Source organism: Nycticebus coucang, chromosome 3 (assembly GCF_027406575.1).
Source record: "Nycticebus coucang isolate mNycCou1 chromosome 3, mNycCou1.pri, whole genome shotgun sequence".
Taxonomy (NCBI): domain Eukaryota; kingdom Metazoa; phylum Chordata; class Mammalia; order Primates; family Lorisidae; genus Nycticebus; species Nycticebus coucang.
The window spans coordinates 5,254,519-5,276,155 of NC_069782.1; the positions used below are offsets into that span (position 1 = coordinate 5,254,519).

General features: G+C 44.0%; 1 protein-coding gene across 1 annotated transcript in view; it reads left to right on the forward strand.

Annotated features, from left to right (window-relative positions):
• Nucleotides 1-591: 591 nt before the first annotated feature.
• Nucleotides 592-21,637, forward strand: part of EFCAB6 (EF-hand calcium binding domain 6) — a 228,447-nt gene continuing 207,401 nt past the window's right edge. The window contains exons 1-3 of the mRNA XM_053585237.1: nucleotides 592-710; nucleotides 1,833-2,049; nucleotides 8,293-8,398. Coding sequence (XP_053441212.1) covers nucleotides 8,328-8,398 — 71 coding nt within the window. The 5' untranslated portion in view covers nucleotides 592-710; nucleotides 1,833-2,049; nucleotides 8,293-8,327. The remainder of the gene's footprint in view (nucleotides 711-1,832; nucleotides 2,050-8,292; nucleotides 8,399-21,637) is intronic.

Genomic DNA, 21,637 nt, shown 5'->3' on the forward strand with positions numbered 1-21,637 from the left:
CAAAGGTAAGTGCTTCACAGGGTCAGTAACAACACGAATAGTACCGTTATTGTTAATATTAAACATGATTTATTGGCCCTGTGAATCATCAATAATTCACCCATTCCGCAAATATCCATGAATATGGATGGGCTGCCTGCCTACCGTGGGCACCCGCGGAGGCTGAGTGTACAGCAAAGCAAGCTAGGCCCTGTCTTCAAGAGGCCGTCCCCTGGAGCAGGGAGGACACGTGTACACGGGCTCGCGAGTGAAACCAGCGCAAGGCGTGCTCAGCGCCAAGCGCACCAGGGCAGCGGGATGCGGCGACGGCTGGAGACATTTATTTCATTCAATCCTTTCAACAGACCCCGCACTGGGAATTTTGCAGATGAAGGGGACTGGCTTTCCCCAAGACACAGGTCACCCTCCGTGGGACGGGACTAACGCCCCACTTTACTCCAAAATCCACAACACAGAAACCCACTCCCACGGCGCCCCTCGGCAGAGCAGGACTTCCGGCGGAAGCGCCTGGCTGGTCTCGCGTTGACCAATCGTGGATCCGCTTCTTACCAGGCGCGGAAACTCATCTTCCAATCAGCGAGCGTCGTCGTCGCTCGGGCAACAGCGTCCTGGAGTCCCCGAGTGGGCTGAGTCTCTGCGGCTCCGCGGCCTGGAGTCAGTCCTCGCGTGCGCGGGGGCCCAGCTAGGCGGGGAGTCGAGGCGGGGCCCGGGTAAGGCGGCGCGGGCGCGTGGCCGAGCGCGAGCCCCGGGGCGGAGGAGCAGGCCGGCGGGCGGCCCGGAGGGTCCCCGGGACGAGGGGTGTGACTCGGTTATTCACTCCGCGCGAGTTTGCCTTGGCACGTTGAAGGCACTGGGGCTGCTGTGGGGAATAGTACAGTCCCATGGAGCTTCCGTGATGTTTTGGAAAGTCAGGCAGTAGACAGCGTTGAAGGTGGTGACACCGTTCTTGCTAATGTCTTTGAGGATCTGGGAAATGTGTGTGGAAATGCCTTCAGTCTGTCCTATTTACAAAACGTTTCATGCCCTTTATTTTTATTTGTGCCCACAGCAATCTCTAGAATATTGTTAACTCCATCCTGTAGATGAGCCCTTGTCAAAAGTCACACAACTAGGAAGATGCAAAGTCAGAATCCAAACCCATTTCCAAAATCTGCTTTTTTACACTCTTCTGCCTCAGCCTGCACTCAGTTACCCTTGCCTCCAGGAATTCTGTTTGGAAGCGCTTTAGGAAATGTACTGGGGTACAGGGCTCACTTAAGACTGTTGTCCACATCACCCGTTTCTCTCTTTTCCTTACCTCCTGAACGTTGTTGCCTTATAGGATATCTTGCCCCTATTAAGGGAAGTCTTAACTCCACTTACAAGAAGAGTAATTTAATAATGTTTCTTAAATTGTGTATGTGCTCCTCAATGGATGGACTTACTGGAAATGCCGTAAATAAAGTCTACTTTCATAAATTGGAGTTTTTTCATCTCTTTCTTTTTATCAATTGCCTTCAGTTCAGCAAACACTTACTTGGCCAAGTTATGGAGATTTGAAAATGAATCAGGCATGGCCTGATTTGCATTTGAATTGAATATTTGAAATTGAAGATAATAATTGATATTATTGTAATAATTGATGATATGTGAACATATTTGTCTCCCATCCTAACCTACTGGAAGATTCTTTGAAGACTAGGATTTTATTTTAGTTACCTGTGCTTTGCCCTCTGTGTTAATTTGAGTGCTTGGCCCATGGTAGGTGCTAATCGATATTTGTCAAGAAATGCTTCCCCAAAACTTTAAATTTTGTTCTTCAGTTTTGTTTGCCTTTTCCTGCCCTTTTCCAGACATCCACATCTTCCCCATGTACAACGATCTCTGGAGCATCTGCGCCATGAACCCTTCAGCTGAGTGGCACTTGGAGACAGAAGCAGCTCCATGAGGATGTTCAGTAGCCTGGTGCCTGTCCAGATCAGGAATCTGGTGGGAAGCCACTGGCTGTTAACAAGACAATAGCTTTAGTAAAGCTTCTCTGCAGGTGTGTGTCGAGAGTGACTGTTACAGGTTAGTAGACACAGAGAGTCACAGAAGCTGTTCCTGGATGACTCCTTTCCCTACCAGGATTCAAAAATAAGCTACATAATGTAGATGAGAAACTGTGAGTAAGAAAAAAGAAAGGTAGCAATCCTTTTCTTCCTTTAAATGCCACAAATGACCTTAGAATATTTACCTAAAAGTACTCCAAACCTGGGGTTGCACAGTTATATTAAATATTTAAATATTAATTCACTCTTAATACACTACTATCTAGGATAGTACTTTGGAAGAGGACATGTAAAGGGAAGGAACACATTTGAGAAAACTCTGTGAACAGAGGTACAAATATGATTGATATTTTTTCAGTATTAAAGAGCTTCATTTTCCACTTTTTCTTTTAGTTTTGACCTTTCACTGCTATTTTGTTTTGTTTCTGGTACCATTTGTTATTTTCTCCTTGTTTGTCTGCAGTTCTATTTCTGCAACAGTAAGAACTACAACTAAAATTACTGGATGATACTAATTGAACACTTACTATGTCCTGGGTACAGTTTTGGGCCTCACGCACTTTTAACATTTCATCCCCACAACCTGGCTATGAAAAAATTCAGTTACTAGTCCCATTTTATAGATGAAGCAACAGGGACACAAAGAGGTTAAGGAACTGGACAAAGCTGTAACTGGTATGAGTGTGGCTTCTTTTCTAGGACAGCCTTATAATAACCTGTGTTCTTTTTTTTTTCTTTTTTCACTTTGTCACCCTAGGTAGAGTGCTGTGGTGCCATAGCTCACAGCAACCTCAAACTCCTGGGCTCAAAGGATCCTCTACCCTGAGCCTCCTGAGTAGCTGGGACTACAGCTGTCAGCCATAATGCCTGGCTAGTTTTTCTATTTTTAGTAGAGACAGGGTCTCAATTTTGCTCAGGCTGGTCTCAAATTCTAAGCTTAAGCAATCTACCTGCTTCGGACTCCCAGAGTGCTAGGATTACAGGTGTGAGCCACTGCACCTGGCCCCGTAACCTTGTTCTTGACTAGTACTCTACCACGCTCAGATGTTTATAAGTCCTGCCAAGGCTTTGAGATGACTTATAAGAATAACTACAATATGATAAAATAGAAACATGTAAATCAGGATTATGAGAATACAGATAGAGTAGGAGGAAAACATCAGAAAGAAAGTGGACACTCACATCACCCACAACAGTTCATAAAGTTCAGCTACAGATTTTGCTGAGAGCTTCTTGTCAACTCAAAGAAAAGTAAAATTGAATAAGGAAATTGAATTTGTCCGGGCAAGCAAGGCCTTTTAATTCTTCTGGAATAGCAAAACTTCTCTAACACGTAGTTCTAAAAGAAGTTTCTTGTGGGGCTGATCACAGAGGCTTGCAAGGACCTAGATTACTGTGGAACAGCAGAAGTGTAGGCCCGTGGGCCTGATGTCCTCTTTCAGGGAAAGAATGTGGACTATTGCATTTGAATTGAATATTTGAGATTGAAGATATTTGAATAGTAACAGTTTCCAAGTAACCTTCTGAATTTCATTTTTCCCCTGGGACTCTGTAAATGCTGTTATCCTGTCCCCTGGGTTGGTTTTGGTCATTGTTTGCTCATTTATTTAGTCCCTGCTGTGGGCCAGGCCCTGCCGTAGGAATGAAAAATGCTGCAGTGATGGTCATCTCACTGTCTCGAAGCTCCTGGTGCCTCCTTCCTGCCAGTGTCTCCTGCTGGAGTTTTTCTGGACTAATTTTTGGGTTTTTCTCCTCTATTGTTCCCTGACACCCTGAAATGGCACTCAGCACTGTCACTGTCACTGTCTGCCTGTTTTATGCCCAGTGCTCTGTCTGAATTATCTTGCTATGCATTGCCAGCTCCCAAACAGTGAAGGTTTACTGTGTCCCAGGTGCTTTATGCACATCACCTGTGATCCTTCCACAGACTTTAGAGCAGTGGCCTTAACTACTTTGGGGTCATATGTCCCTTGAGAAGCTCTCTAGCAAAATCATCTCATCATCTGCAAATGCATACTGTTTTGCATTTTTTTGCAGTTTTTGGCCGGGGCTGGGTTTGAACCCACCGCCTCCGGCATATGGGGCTGGTGCCCTACTCCTTTGAGCCACAGGCGCCGCCCCTGTTTTGCATTTTTACTCTCAGAAGGTCTGTAGGTCTACAAAAGCACACACATGGACCTTGTCCCTAGATTCCGTTAAAAATACTTGCTTTAAAGAGAGATATTATAATCTTCCCTTGATATTTGTGGGGGATAGGTTCCAGTACCCTCCAGGATAGGTTCTGATATAAAAGGGTATAGTATTTTCAGGTAGCCTGTGCATATCTTTCCATATACTTTAAATCATCTCCAGATTACTTAGAATGCCTAATACAATGTAAAAAGTATACACATAATTATTATATTGTTTAGGGAATAATGAAAGTAAAACAGTCTGTATGTGCTCAATACAGGAATAGACATCCATGTTTTTCCGATTATCTTTGATCTATGCTTGGTTGAATACATGGATTCAGAACCTACAGACTGTATTTTCCATATTTCAAATGAAGAAACTGGGTCAGGAGGAGGTTAATTAACTTGTGAGTTCCCATGGCAGATAGTGGGTCTGGTTTTGTCCCATGTCTACTTGGCCCCAAATCCTTTGTTTTTTCCACTGTCCAAAAGATTAGATGCTCAGAAAATGACCGAAGTGTGTATGGAAGTGTATGGAAGGCTATAAAGGGAACTTTATAGTGTGTGTGTCCCAAAATACAACAGAACATCCATTTGATACCAGAATAGACAAGAAGATTTTTCTCAAGTATTTGGATTTAACTGCCAAAATCTTTTGTGTTGCTTACAATTTTTTCCAATTTAGTCAAGTGATGATTTCCCCCCTGTGATACAGTTCCAACAATTTTTGCTTCTGGTGCCATTTCTGTTTGGCTGTGCATATTTTTTACTCTTGTGTTGAATTATGTTTTCTCTGGATGCCAAGGCAGATGGATGGCACTTTTGTTATGATTCTGAATATAAATAGCTTGTGTTAAAAACTGGACATCAATACTTCTCTGGCAAATAAACAAATATATCAGTGAAATAGCCTTCTAATTGTGTTTTTGCCTGTGGTTAAGAAGTGTATTTGATGGTCTGTAACTTGGTGTTCATTTGGAGTATACTGGTTTTATAACCCTTGCCAATTTCTGCCTCACCAAGTTCTGAAGTAATCACGCTCATTGACATCTCAGAATTCTTTTTATTTTGAAAACCTAAACTGAGGATGGTATGTAGATCGCCTTCCCATGTCTTGGTTTTACGCAGGACATTGGTTAGCTTTCACAATCAAGGGTAAAATTTGCACAAGCTTCTATTTGCTGCACGCCATGCCATGCTGAATAGCTGAATATGAGAAGTTGAGTGGTGCCCTCCACTCAAGGGGCTTGCTGGCTATCAGGGGCCAACTGAAAGGTCTGGGCACGGAGAATCATAGTGAAAACCAGGGTAGGACTACAGGGATGGATGGGGAGCTAGTAATACTTTGATTTCTTTTTTTATATCACCTCCATTCTCATCCCTTCCCCATCCCATCCCCATAGCAAAGGGATGGACTTACAGGTGCCTTTCACCTTTTAGTTCCTTATTTTATTAAATAAAACAATTGGCAAAATAAACCTATGAGACTTAAGTAGTCTGTAAAGGCATGATTAATTTAAGTTAAGGAGGATAATGGCCTCATGAAGGAAGGGGCTACTATTCCTTCAGTCTTGAAAGATTAATTGAAGTGTGCTAGCTGCAAAAGAGTGAAGGAAAGTCTATCAAAAACATGAAGCAAACTTAGAGGTCAGTAGCCATGCGATATATTGGGAGCATTGTGTGAAAATGTGGCCTGCAAGGAGGAAATGGCATCTGGGAGTGGCTGGGTTGTTAATGATATGGGTGATCTTCTGCTCAGAGTTAAAGGTTTGAATTTCAGTCTGTGTGCCCTGGAGAAGTAAGCATTGCATGCTTTTAACAAAAATTATTTTGAAATAGCTTTAGATTCATGTAAAAGTTGTGAAATTAGAATAGATGGTTCCTGTGTACTCCCAGATTCCCCAGTTACAAAATAACCAGAGTTACCAAAACTAGGAAATGGTCACTGGTAGAACGTCAGTTTCACTAAATCAATATTAACTAAAAACTATATTCAGATTTCAACAGTTTTTGCATGTGTTCATCTTTTTTCTTGGTATATAGTTCTATGAAGTTTTAGCATGTATAATTTTGCATTGTACATTTTTAAGCCAGGGAGTAACATAACTACGTCTGTGCTTTAGAAAGAAATCTACACCAAGGAAAAGGACAGATCAGTGGGAGAATTTGGAGACCAGAAAGGGATTTGAGAGGCTACTTCTGTGACGCTGCTGAGTGCAGATGACAGAGAGACAGGGCATAGAGTTAAGAAGTGCTCTCCAAGTAACGCTGATAATACTTGCTTTTTAGAAAAAGCGCTTGAGGTAGGAGACCATGGGTCTGCAGTTGCCAAAGTGTAGAAATTGGAGCAAATCTATTCTCTTGCTCATTTAAACCTCTCCGAATACCAGTCCTTGGGCTAGGCTTTAGGGATGTTGTGACAATGTGTGTTGGCTTGGCTCTGGTCTCTATGAAACTTAAGGTCTAGCAGGGGACAAGCTTTAGCCTTTAGCCAAAGACTCTCACCAACAGCCATAGCATCACAAACTTGACTAATCTTTGAAGTTGTTGTAAATGGGTATAAGGGAGATTGGCTTGCAGGGTGTCAAGGAAGTGTCCCCAAGGAATGACATTTGAACCGAAATTTAGGGCAGCGGTTCTCAGAGTGGTGTCCAGGCCAGCAGTGCCAGCATCTCCTGGGAACTCATCAATGATACAAGTTTCTGCCCCCACCCAGAATGGGAATCAGAATCTAGAATGGGGCTGCAGTGTTTTTCCAATACGGGCTCTAGCAAGTCTGAGAACCAGGGATGTTAGGGCAAGGAGGAGTTCATTAGGCAGAGAAGAGACAAAAGTGTGGTCTGGGGAGACAGTTACAGCAGATGAAAGGGAAAAGGCCCATGCATAGGAAAGAGAACATTTAGGGGACTGCCGGAAGCCAGGGCGGTTGAGGCAGAGGAGAAGCAGATGGCACGATGTCCTCAATGGCGCTGGTCCTTACTCTAAAAGCACTGGGAAGCAATTGGGATATTGAAAACAAGGAAGTAACACAAGGAGATCAGCATTTTAAATTACTGTTCTGGTTGTGAGGAACACAGATGGAAACAGCGGGGTGTACACATGCATGTACGTGTGTAGACGTGTGTGGACATGTGTAGACGTGTGTGGACATGTGTGTACATGTGTGTACATGCATGGACGTGTGCAGACATGTGTAGACGTGTGTGTACATGCATGGACTTGTGTGGATGTGTGTAGACGTGTGTGGACATGCATGGACGTGTGTGGACGTGTGTAGATGTGTGTGGACGTGTGAGTACATGTGTGGACGTGTGTGGATGTGTGTGTACATGCATGGACGAGTGTGGATGTGTGTGTACATGCGTGGATGTGTGTACATGCCTGGACGTGTGTGGACGTGTGTATACATGTGTGGACATGTGTGTACATGCGTGGACGTGTGTGTACATGCGTGGACGTGTGTGTACATGCATGGACATGTGTAAACGTGTGGACGTGTGTGTACATGCATGGATGTGTGTGGACGTATGTAGACATGCGTGGACGTGTGTACATGCATGGACATGCGTGGACATGTGTGGACGTGTGTGTACATGCATGGACGTGTGTGGACGTATGTAGACATGTGTGGACGTGTGTACATGCATGGACATGCGTGGACGTGTGTGGACGTGTTTGTACATGCATGGACGTGTGTGGATGTATGTAGACGTGTGGACGTGTGTGTACATGCATGGACGTGTGTACATGCATGGACATGTGTGGACATGTGGACGTGTGTGTACATGCATGGACATGTGTGGACGTGTGTAGACGTGTGGACATGTGTGTACATGCATGGACGTGTGTGGACGTGCACGTGTTGGTTTGAGACACACAGGGCTATTCTCAATAAAATACCCCCACCTCCACACAATTTGGTGTGAAGTCCATGTAATTTGCTTGAAGTTTTCCACACAATTCTCCAGTGGCTGGCAAATTATTGGATTGTTTTGAAGCCCAAAGGCTCCATTCTTGATGCTTGATAAGCTAAATAAGAAAATCTGTCTGCCAATCTGTGCTAACCCCATTGCTCTCTTATTTTTCAGAATTCTCAGATTCAGAAATATTGATCTCGAAGACAATGAAGCGAAATACCACAAAAATGAGCTCTACCCACGCCCACAGCACCCGCTCAGGGGGTACCAAAGCCAGGTGAGCGGCTGCTCTTCCCTGAACGCCTGTGCCCGGCTGCATGGCTCTCGGATGCAAAGCAGCCAGGTCACATGATTGTGTGTGGCTTTCAAAGCTGGTAATTTTGCTATTGCCGCTTCTGTCTGTTTGGGTCAGTCCTTTAGGCAAGAAGCATTTACTAAGCGCTGACTTTTGTACCAAAATTGTCTGTGAGTTCTCATCTCAATCATATCAGCAAGTGTTGGCTTTGAAATTTTAACATCAAATGGCCTTACTTTGGTGTTCAACATGATGGAAAATTGTAGACAACTGCAGTGAATTTAGAAAATGATTCAGCTGACTTCACTGCAGGGCAGCAGGGCCACAGGGCCAGCGCGACCGTCCAGGCTATTTTGGAACCAGATTCACATTTTCTGCGATAGGTGGCAGCAGCAGCAAAACTTCCTCACCAAACCCTGAAGCTAGGAAAGGGTTGGAACTTCGCTGGAGCCAAGGACTTGCTTGGACTTGGCTGGACTATAAATAGGATGTGTTAAACGCTTCTTGTCTGCAGATGAGAGCTGGGAGAGGGCGTCACTGTTTCAAAGGCTGCCAGCGAGACAGTTTCAAGATGGGAACGACGTTCACAGCAGGCTGTGGTCAGTTTTTCTGACAACTTGTTTTTTCCCCATTGCCGTATCCACGTTTGTTGTTGCATCAGGTGTGGTGAGAGTCTGAAAATGTTCAGGAGGCAGCAGTGAATTTCTGAGATAGCTCCTGAAATTAGATTTCTTCTTTTCCATCAGATTGCATATTACTAACAAAACCGTGTAAGGTTTTGTTTGAGGATCTGTATTCTTGGGCAGCAAGACATTCATGCCATTATATATATATTTTTTTGTAGAGACAGAGTCTCACTTTATGGCCCTCGGTAGAGTGCCGTGGCCTCACATAGCTCACAGCAACCTCCAACTCCTGGGCTGAAGCAATTCTCTTGCCTCAGCCTCCCGAGCAGCTGGGACTACAGGCGCCTGCCACAACGCCCAGCTATTTTTTGGTTGCAGTTCAGCTGGGGCTGGGTTTGAACCCGCCACCCTCGGTATATGGGGCCGGTGCCTTACCGACTGAGCCACAGGCCCCGCATTCGTGCCATTATAAATTACGACAGAAATACGATCACTCAATTGTATTAACATTCAGCTTAACATTCATTATTTTTTGGAGGATTCTGAGCCAGGCTCATAACCAGACATGACCTCTGCTCCTGTGACATATGACCTTAATGGTCTCAGAGGGAGGAGAGTGAACACTCATGAGGGTCATGGGTATTAAGAAAACCTCCCTGATGCTGCTCTTGGGAGGCGGGATAAGAGTGAGGAATCATGGGTTATGTGGAAACTTCTACCTTGAATGGTGGAAAAGGGGGGGACCCTAAAATATAGGAGAAGAAAGATGTGTGCGTGCTGTGTGTGCACCTGTGTGTGAGGCGTGTGTGGTGTGTGTGCACACGTGTTTCTGTTAGGAGGCGAGCGCTGTCTGTAGGACAGGGCTGTGGAAACCATTCTGTCATCGGCACCCCAGCCGTTCCAGTTATATGCTGGCTACTCTGGGGCCAGGCTGCAGTAGTGTGAAAACACTGTTTTATTTCATGGAGCTTATGATTGGTCCATAATTTCCCAAATAAAGTATAATTACACACTGGGGTAAGTGCAACCAGGAAGTGCAGACTGTGAGGGACTGTGAGAAGGACTTAGGGTGGTCAGGGAGCCCTCTCCCAGGGGTTTTCCCAGGAGCCCTGCAGGCAGCAGAGTCAGTCTGGCCTGTGGAGCGGTGGGAAGCATGAGAAGGAAGGTGTGAGCCATGCCCTCTCTTGTCCTGCCTGCTGGGCCTGGTGGCAATCCATGTGACACACTTACCAAAGACCCCTTGAAATAAAAATGATCAATGTCTCCATCGTCCCAAAGTAGCTATTTTTGTCACATCTCTAGCCCCGTCCCTATGTGAAAATACATTTCTAAATCATTGTATTTATAATGTATACCCCACTGTGCTTTTTCTGAATAGTCCTAAATGTGTTTTTATGTTTCTATATGTTCTTTGACCATTGATAACAGTGAGATAGTATCCCACTAAAATGCATTAACTTTCAGAGGTTCGTTGCAGTTTGAGTTTGATTTCTGGTTTTGCGGGCATGGGTCTTGTAATGTGTGTGGGTGGACTGAAATATATGTTGGGAGAGAAGGTGTGCGTGGAGGTGAGGTTTGGGAGGCAGGTGAGAGCTGGGCAGGGCCCCAGAAGGCCGTGGTGGAGGGAGTTGCCCCTCGAGCCGATGGAAATGGTGCTGCCTAGCTGTGGAGGCAGGTCAGTTTGTAACCACGGAGTTTTCTGCTAAATTGAATTCAATGACTGGCTAAATTGTTTTTTATGATACACTATCATTTGGAATATATCTGTAAATCAACTTGCATTCTTATAATTCCTATGTTTAAATTATCAGACCAGGGGTTGCCTGTGGAGTCTGTCTAAAGTATTAAATCAGTATGAGAATGGAATGGGGGAGGTGGGGCTGGGCTTTAGATGTTGACAGCGTGAATCCCGGAATCCTAATATTTGATTGGAAATTCATGTAGATGACTCGCTTTAAGTTTTCTACATGTTCTCTTGAGTAGGTCGCAGAATTGTTAGACTGTTTTGCAAATCAAGGTATCCATTCTTGTAGAATGAGTCATGGATTTTCTTACTGCTGTATCAAATATGCACAAAGTATATTGTTCTTACCAGTTTATGTAGGAATGCACACAGATCACTCACACACAAACATCCACACACGTCCCCTGGCACAGGTGGCTGAAAACCTGGCACTGGGGAGAGTTCAAGTCTTGGCCTCACTCCTACTGAGTAAATTTGGCTTTTTTTCTTTGGTGTTTAATTTCTCCGCCTCCAAAAATATAAACCACAATATCTAACTTACAAGGTTGTCACAAGGGCGATGATTAAATAACATTCAGGGCCCAGCAAAATAGGTGCCCCGTTATTGCCAGTTGAATCTTGTAGAATTGCCCACATGTTACAGTTGCTGGCTTTTTGTGTGTGTGTGTGTGTGTAGACAGAGTCTCACTTTATCATCCTCGGTAGAGTGCTGAGGCGTCACACAGCTCACAGCAACCTTTAGCTCCTGGACTTAGGCAATTCTCTTGTCTCAGCCTCCCAAGTAGCTGGGACTACAGGCGCCCGCCACAACGCCCGGCTATTTTTTTGTTGCCGTTCGGCGGGGCTGGGTTTAAACCCGTCACCCTTGGTATATGGGGCCGGTGACCTACTCACTGAGCCACAGGCACCACCCACATTTGCTGGCTTTTAACTTCATTTTGGTACAAAGCAGGAATTTTACATGTGAACCTCTTTAAAAAACAAAACAAAACAAAGCAAAGTATAGACTCATACTTGCCAGTCAACTTCAGGATCTTCTAAAGCAGTGGGTTCAAGCTTGTTAAACACAGATGGCTGGGCCCTGGTCCTAAAGAGTCAGTTTGTCTGGGTGGGGCCTAAGAATGTACATTTTTAAAAAAGGCCCCGGGTGATGCTGTTGGTGCTGGTTCAGGACCACACTTTGAGTGTTTTAAAGCTATATGCCTACTTTAACAGCCTTTTAAAAACTGATTTTTTTAAAATGAAAAATAAATGCACTTAAAAACAATAGTATTAATAGCAATGAAGAACGTGTTATAAGCCCTTCCCTCTCTTCAGATGAACTGATGGATGGCATCTTTTGGGCAAAAGTCTTTAATCTGACCCCAGAGATAGGGTGACAGGGTTCACACTCTTCATCAATGCTGAAGGCAGACATCCTGCAGAGCGGCTCCGAGTTCCTGCAGGCCATGTCAGTGTGGCTCCCGCGCGGCAGGGAGGCATGGCCTGGTTCCCTACCTTTAAACGTGTCGTATTTTCTTTTCGATCCTGAGTTAAATGGTGAGTGGCTGATGTGTCCACTGGGTTGTGTTTCTCTTTCTCTTCCTGCCCCAGCCAAGGCATGACCTGCATTGTTTGCTGAAGAGGGAATCGTTGAGAGAAGAGTTGCTTGTAAAATGCTTAACCAAAAATGTTTAGGTAGAACACCAAATAAGCTCTATGTTCAGAACTATCCAGATTTGGCTCTTTGGAATATTCTTATTGTGATTGAAGTCTCACTAGCTTTTATAACCCTGCAGTTGGTAGAAATTAGAACTGGAGGAGACCCAACAGGTCATCCAGGCCATTCTCCTGCTGGAAGGGGATTATTCCCTGCAGTGTACGCAGTGGCATTGGGAGGAATTACTTTTTGTATGATTATTATTTTTTTCATGCTGTCTTCAACTAAGTGTTTTTTGAATTGGATCACTTTGTATTCAAGTAATAAAATGCACAACAGGCAGTACATTTCTGGGTGATTATCTTACTCCTCAGGTGGTGTAATAAGGCATGAGGCCAAGGCCCTGGCATGCCTTATTGTTATTAGGAAGTTAATTTATGGATAAAATAAAGAGACCGGTTCTGTGCATCAGCAATCACTGCAACGTGGGCTGCACTGATGGCAGATACTCCCTGCATGGAGAGTAAGGTGAGGCACGAGGCCGAGTGTTTGTCACCGTCCGCACAAGTGTGGCTGGCTGGTGACCTCCTGCTGCCCTCAAGGAATGTGTTATTAATTTTGTAAAAAGAGACAGGAAAGCCTTGGTCAATGACAGCTCTGTGAACTTGATATCTGGGCAGACCTCTTCTCCTGGTCTGGGAAGAAGCTTGGTCTGCAGCGCTGGGGCTCAGGCCGTGTGGCCCGGGGCAGACCCCTGCCTGCGAGCCGGTTGCCAGCCTGGGAAGGACAGGGCGAGGGGAGGGGTAACTGACGGGTTTCAGAAATCTTAACCGTATTTCTTGGCTCAGAGTAAGTCCCCAATCGCTGACAATTGAATTAGATAATTTATTTTCTTTCTTCAAATTCTTCACCAGGTTGAGTTTTTTGCCTCTTCGTTTCTTCAGTCTTGTCCTGTTATCTCAGTTACACAGGAGACGGGATCAGAGGGAGCTGCCGCAAGCTCTGTTGACACCTGGTCCGTGTTCTCGCCTTCTTTTTTGTCACCATGAGTGCGCTGTCCATCTCCTGGGAGGGGCTCATCTCCACAGACCAGTGCCTGGGACCTGGACACTTGCCTTTCTCTCCTGCCATGTTACTCTTTGCCTTGCGCCTGGGCCACTGGGACGAGTGTCCAAACTCGAATGCTACTGATTCTCCTGTTGTAAAGAAACATCGCCCTCGACCAGCCATCATATCCTTCCTCTAATTTACTCTTTGCCCCTGTTACAGCAGAATGAAACAGTTACCTCCATTTACTGCCACGAATTCTTCCTTGAATTGTTGAGAAGCGCGCATAGGCAGGCTAATGGTTACTGTCAGGGTCCTGGTGGTTCCCCCAGGGCTCACTCAACCTGAAGGGCAATCCTGGGCTTCATCACTGTATAGCGTTGGCACACACCATCACCCCTCCGCCTTGAACTTCCTTCCAGCGGTTTCCAGGATACTACAGTCTTTGCTCTTCCTCCACCTCCTTTGCTGGTTCCTTTTTAACTCCCTGAACTCCACATGTTGGAGTACCCCAAGGCTCAGACCTTGAACTTGTTCCTTTTTTTTTTTTATATCTACTTTCTTAGTGGAATTATCTGATATTATGCCTTTGTGTGCATTCTATTCTGACTGTTCCTAGACTTTTATCTTCAACCCCAATCTCTCCCCTGAACTCAGACTCACATATCCAATTACTTGTTCAGTGTCTCTATCTGGATACCCTGGGCCAAGCCACCACCTTCTGTTGCTTAGATTAGTGTCGTAGACTTTTGGATATCTGAGGGGTGTCTCAAGCTTGGCAGGTACACAATAGAGTTCTTGATCTTCTCCTTCAAACCTGTTCTACCTGCAGTATTTCCCACCTCAGTTAATGGCCACTCCATCCAACCTTTCTCTTGTATGCCAAATCGAATCGATCAGAGATGATAATTGACTCTTGAGAATGTATGTGGAATATGATCACTTCTTGACACAATTATAGAGACCACCCCGGGCCAAGCCACCATCTTCTTTTGCCTAGATTATTGTCATAGACTTTTAATTGTCCCCCTGTTACCTTTCTTTCCTCTAGCCAGAGGCCAGGTGGTGTCCTCCCCTGTTACTCACATGTCACGTAAGAGTCAGCCACACGCTGGCATGCAGCATTCTCCTTCCTCTGCCTGCCTGTCACTTCTCTGTCCTCATGACTGTGTGGTTCCCTCCTGGTCTCCTTAAGGTCTTTGCTCAATGTCCCCTCTTCTCTGCTCCATTGATCTCCATAGTACTTAACATTTGTGTGATTTATATTATTATTGTCTTTCTTCTGTTGCTAAAATGTAAGATCCATGAAATTCACCAGGATTTTGCCTATTTTATTAACCGATCCTCATACTCCAAGAAGGGAGCTTAAGAAATATCTGTTAACTGGGTGAATACATACCAAGCCATGTTCTTCTTGATAGTTCTGGAAATTTCCCCCTGCCATGATGAGGTTTTAAGTCTGACATGGTGTAAGCCACAGCATGGTCCTTACCTATAGCACCTGCCCACTGATGGGGCCCCAGACTGCACAACACAGGTGCGGTCATTGTCGCCCTGAAGAGACTAAGGCAAATACTAGCCAGTGTGGAATTCTTGTGCATTAAAACAAATTCTTACTCATTTTTCCAACCCTGTAAATTTAAAAATTCTTCAAATTGAGGGCTTCAGTGTTACTGTCTAGTCTGAGTCTAAACACCCCCAGTGCCTTGCCCATCCATCTAGTGTGGAATATTAACACACTTCTGCCTAATGTCCCATTGTTGGATCAGTAGTGACGTGGGAGTTATTTATATCTTACTGCTCACGGTCATCACTGAGTCTGATTTTTCGCACACGTCTGCCTCCTGAGGGTTCATGTTATCATGTGGTGTGCAGAGTTAATCACTGCTGCAGATACTGGCGTGCTGGGAGCTTGTCAAAAAGTGATGTGAATTTTCGGAAAGTTTTTGAAGAACCATCCCCAAACAGGTAAATACAACTTTACTGAACTACATCTTATACTAGTAATTTTTTTCTATTACTTCTCTACCAGTTATGTTATTGTGCTGTAAAAAGAAAATACCAAAGTTGTTATTGTTGTGTTAGTTATGGGCGTGGAATTTTGCCTGTTCCATTTTTTTGCAGCACTGGACAAGACTTCTACCACTAGGACTAATAATATCTTTTTCCCCTTTTTTAGTTGAAATCATTTCACAAGTCTCAAGATGCCTCCAACTCTAAGTTTACACAAAATACTGACTGTTAGAGACAGATGACAGCCGAGAAGCAAGGGCGATGGTGATGCAGCCACCTGAACGTGCTACGGCACCTGTTTCCAGCGAGGACTCGCGAGATGAAGAAGGTGGAACAGTAAATCTGCCGGGCGCTTTGTTACACATGCCTGCGTGTCGGTTGGGTCTGACTCAGAGGGGCCCTCATGCGACTCTGTGATGATGACACTCCATCTACATCTAACGCACAGCAACCTCCTCCAAATAAAAAGAAAGTGACAAAAGTGACTTGCCAATGGAAAATAGCTGACCTGATTGCACAGCCTATAGCAGGTAGAGTTATAGAACCACCCAACGATCTCTTCACCAAAATGAGAACTCCCACAGAAATTCTTGAACTATGTCTTGGTGATGTGGTTGTTGAACTCACCGTCACATACTCCAACTCGTATACTGCGAGTGAGGGTGTAAATCTGGGCTCGACTAGTTCCAAATTCAGGTGTTTCACAGGACTTATTTTTCTGAGTGGTTATGTGTTCCAGCTAGAAGGCCCCTGCTCTGGGAACACAGGGCACGTGTGTGTAACATACTTGTTAGTGCTGCCGTGAGACTCGATGGCTTTGAACCTGCGTTTTCTAATTTTCAAGTTGCTGACAATGAAAATTTGGACCCAATGGATAAACTTTCCAACATGAGGAATGCTGTGTCAGTGTGTCACCCGTCCTTCAGTTTCATGAGGCATTTACAGAGCATTCCCTGGACAGTACTGTTTTGTATTAGGTAACTTTTCATCAGTATTGCCCTTCTGGATAAGCTCGGTTCAATGGGACATCAGGCAACAGGTCCAGTGAGAAAGGATCACACTGACAAAGCTCCACTGGAATCAGATGTAGCTCTGAAGACTAAAGAACGAGGCATGTTGATTATGGAGTTGATGGCAAAGGCCCTACTGTCTGCAGATGGAATGATGACAGTGATATCACTGTTGCCTCATCCGGTGCTGGTATCAGTCCCCTGTGTCTTGTCAGCCGTTATTCCCTGAAGCTGAAAAAGAAGACCCAAGTTCATGACTAAAGTGTATAAACACTGCATGGGAGGTGGAGACAGAGCTGATGACAACATGGGAAGGTTTTAGGCATCAGGCCACGGGAAGAAATGGTATCCAACTCCTCTTTCATTCTGCTTCAAATTGGTCTTACAATAGGTATGGGGTTTTTTGGTAGATGACACACTACCAAACTGCATAAAACAGAGTAAGAAGCCAGTGGATTTTTTGGAGTTTCGTGGACGTGTGGCATGCCACTATCTGGAGACCCATGGTCATCCCCCCCAAACCTGGCTGAAGAGGACGACCTTCTCAGAAGTGTAACATGGACTCCCTTTATGATGCATGAATCATGTGGTAATTTCACAGGGAGAGCAGTGTGGCGTGCTGAATATTGTCAGAGCACCACTTCAGTGTGAAGGTGTGATACTGCCTTACGTGTGAGTGTTCTGTTGGATATCACGCTGAGTAGCTGGTGTCGCCACCCGCTGAGATGAGAAACGTGATCTTACGCTTTACGTATACAATGTGGTTGTTTCGCTTAGTGTTCCATTTTTGGAACACCACATAACAATGGAATATAATAAAAATTTTTCTTCAAATTCACGTTCCTTGGGTTTTTCTAGGTAATATATATGAATTGCATGCAAAAAATATTCAAAAATCTCAACCACTGATATAAATGGGTTAAATAATAGTTACACACTTGCATTTAGTACATGAAGCCCTGTAGGGAGGCTTTATTTATTTATTTATGTATTTCTTTTTTTTGCTGAGAAGGTCAGCTAACTTAGAAGCCTCAGGCAATTACACTGTAAAACTTCCTTATAGAGCCTGAGCTTGGCCTTCTTGATTCACTTGAGTTAAGGGAGAGTCTTGCTTCTTACTCTCATGCCGAGAGTAGCCAGAAAGGAATGAGTTTCCCCACTTTATCTGAAACACTAATACGCCAAACTCCTCATGGTCACAAACCGTCAGAGTCCATGAGTTAAAAAATCACGGAGCATGTAACGGTGTGGTGACTGCAAAGCATAGTCCTGCTGTGCTGGGAAGCACAGCCGGGTTGGCGCTGATGGCGGTTGTGAGTCAGGGTGGGACTCACGAGGCCCGTGGTAAGCAGGACACCCTTGTGTCTCTCGCCGGGATGCACGTGGTCTTGCTTTTGCCCTGCTTCCTCTAACGTCTTTCAATCGTAATCTTAATAATTGTCAAGTAAACGTATTACTTTAAAAACCACTGAAAACGGGCCACCTTTGCCACAGGTGCCCAGCGGCCGCTTTTCCGTGGCCCACCCAGTGCTGCTGCTATCTGCGCCCCTCCCCGTTCTTCCTCCCGTCCCCTCCCCTTTCCTTTTCCTTCCCATCTTCCTCTTCTAATTCCTCCTTCTTTTCTTTCTTTTTTCTAATTGCAACATAATTCATATACCGTACCTTTTCAATCCTTTTACAGTGTGCAATTTAGTGGTTTTTAGTATAGTCACACAGTTGTGCAACCATTACCACTATCTAATTCCAGAACATTTTTGTCACCTACCAAAGAAACCCATACCTATTAGTGGTCCCATTCCCCACTTCCTCCAGTTCCTGGCAATCACACATCTACCTTCTATCTCTAGATTTGCCTATTTTTGACATTTTTATATAAATGGAATTATATAGTTTACATGGTGGCCATAAAGTTCATGTGCAACTTAAATAGTTGTAATAATAGTCTTTGGGGTTTGCCTTGGCATAATGTTTTAAAGGTTTATCCATGTTGTAGAATGGATCTGTATACTTCATCCCTCTGTATGGTTGAGTAATAGTCCCTTGAATGGATATACCACCTTTTCTTTATCCACTCACCAGGTGATGGAACTTGGGTTGTTTTCACTTCTCTGTTGTGAATAATGCTGCTATGGATATTTATGTTCAACTTTTTGTGTGGATATTTTTTTTTCTTCCCTTAGGTGTTTACCTGCAAGTGAAATTACTTGGCTGTTTGGAAACTCTGTTTGACTTTTTGAGAAACTGCCAAACTGTGTTCCTAAGCATGTGCACCCTTTTACATTCCCACCAGTGATAGGAAGATCCCAATATCTCTGCATTCTCGCCAGTTCTTATTAGTCTTTGTTTCTTTTATCACAGTCATACTAATGAGTGTAAGGTGGCATCTTATTGTGGTTTTGATTTGCATTTCTCTAATGACTAGTGATGTTGAAAATCGTCTCCTGTCTTTATCCGTCATTTGTATATTTTTTTTGCAGAAATGTCTGTACAAATCCTTTGTCCATTTTAAAGTTGGGTTATTTGGCGGCGCCTGTGGCTCAGTGGGTCGGGCGCTGGCCCCATATGCCGAGGGTGGCGGGTTCAAACCCCGCCCCGGCCAAACTGCAACAAAAAAATAGCTGGGCGTTGTGGTGGGCGCCTGTAGTCCCAGCTACTTGGGAGGCTGAGGCAAGAGAATCGCCTAAACTCAGAAGTTGGAGGTTGCTGTGAGCTGTGATAGCACAGCACTCTACCGAGGGTGACAAAGTGAGACTCTACAAAAAAAAAAAAAAAGTTGGGTTATTTATCTTTTGAGTTGTAAGAGTTCTTAATATATTCTGCATACTAGACCCATATCAGATATATGATTAGCAAATAATTTCTTCCATCTTGTGGGGTGTCTTTCCACTTTCTTGATAATATCCTTTGAAGCACAAAAGTTTAATGGACTCCAATTGATCTCTTTCTTCTTTAGGTGACTGTTTCTAGTGTCATACCTAAGATGTCATTGTCTAATCCAGAGTCACAAGATTTGTATTTATATTTTCTTCTAAGAATTTTATAGCTGTAGTTCTTAAATTTAGGTCTGTGATCTATATTGAGTTCATTTTTTTTTTTTTTTTTTTGAGACAGAGTCTCCCTCTGTCACCCTGGGTAGAGTGCTCTGGCATCATAGTTCACAACAACCTCAAACTCCTGGGCTCAAGAAGTCTTCTTACCTCAGCCTCCCCAGTAGCTGGGATTACATATGCCCTCCACAACACCTGGCTTGTTTTTCTATTTTTAGTAGAGACAGGGTCTTGCTCTTGCTCAGGCTGATCTCGAACTCCTGAGCTCAAACAATTCATCTGCCTTGGCCTCCCAGAGCACTGGGATTATAGGTGTGAGCCACAGTACCTGGGCACGAGTTAATTTTTGCATATAGTATAAGGTTAGACTCCAACATCATTCTTTTTGGCATGTATATCCAGATGTTCCAGAATCATTTATTGAAAAGACTGTTGTTTTTCTATTGAGTTTTTCTTGGCACCCTTATCAATTAATGATAAATGTAACAGTTTATTTTTTGATTCTCATTATGTTCCATTGACCTGTATGTCTGTTTCTTTGCTGCTCTGTCTAGTTATGCTAGCTATTACTAAAAGTTTTGAAGTCTATATTATTGTTAAAGTATCTATTTCTTCTTTCAATTTTATCACTTTTGGCTTCATGTATATTGGGGTTGTGTTGTGAGTTGCATCTATATTTATTTTTCCTTCATTTATTCTTTTTTAATGCTCTTCCTTTCTTGATATATATCTGACATTCTTCTCACCTATATAATTTTCCCTTCTTTCTGAAGAATTTCTTTTAACCTTTATTGCAAGCAAGTCTGCTGGCAACATATTCCTTCAATATTCTTTTCTTTTTCCTAAGAAAGTCTTTATTTCTCCTTCATTTTTGAAGGATAATTTTGCCAGATTCAGAGTTCTAGGTTGGTGGGTTTTTCTTTCAACACTTTAAATAAGTATTTTACTCCACTCTATTCTTGTTTGCATAGTTTATGAAGATAAGTGTGGATGAACTATACTTTCTTGTTTCTTTGCATGTCTCAGACATTTTTGTTGAAGAATGGACATTTTAAGGAATGTAACGTGGCAATGATGGAAATCCCGTCTCATCCCCTCCTGTGTTTTTTTTTTTTTTTTTGCAGTTTTTGGCTAGGGCTAGATTTGAACCCTCCACCTCCAGCATATGGGGCCAGAGCCCTACTCCTTTGAGCCACAGGCGCCGCCTCCCCTCCCATGTTTTGTTATCATTGCTGTTTGTTGTTACTCACTTGTTTAGTGACTTTTCTAAACTAACTTTGTAAAGTCTGTATTCTTTGTTATGTTTGGCCATTGAAGTCTCATGAGCTTCATGTCAACTCATGGTTGGACAGAAATTTCCTTAAATGCCCAGTAAGTCTTCTGATTTTTGCTGAGCTTCTCTTGTTTTGGAGTGTTCCTTCAACACTCAGCCAGGGGGGTGACAACTCTGTCTTAGCCTTCACTTCCTGCTTGTACAGCCTCAAGGTCAGCCAGAGGGGAAGTGTGGGGCCTTCTCAGGCCGTTCCTGGACATGAAGGTAGCCCTGGAATTCCCACAGTGTATGTATGTGCGTGGCCTTCTAGAGTCCCAGGAGTATGTGGGAGCTTTACCAAGCCCCTGTGGACATTTGACTTCCTAGATTTTCTCTTTAAGCATTTGGTTAGCCTATAAATTTGCCCCATTATCCACTCATTTGGGCAGCTCAATTTTTTTTCTAATGCCTCTTCATTATAGGGTAGTCTCACGGACAAGTCCTAAATTGGTACTAATGAAGACAACCTGTGAATGGGGCTTTTGGAGAACCTGCAGGTCAAATGATGATAATTTTCTGGAAGTGGGGCTTAGAAAGAGCTTCACCTCTGTTCTGCCGCCTGCAGTGGCTGTCTGGTTGTGCTGTCACTGTGATGGCAGGCTGTCCGTTTTCAGGGCTGTATCAGAGACGGTAAGGGTGAGGGTGGGGTGAGGGGAGAGGAATGGGAGTAGGGCAGGTTAAAATACCATAAAATATGCTATTCACACTGAGATCCAGCCATGTTTTTTTTTTTTTTTTTTAATTAACAAATGCTCCTCAGGTTGCTGTAAGACCTTGGTTAGT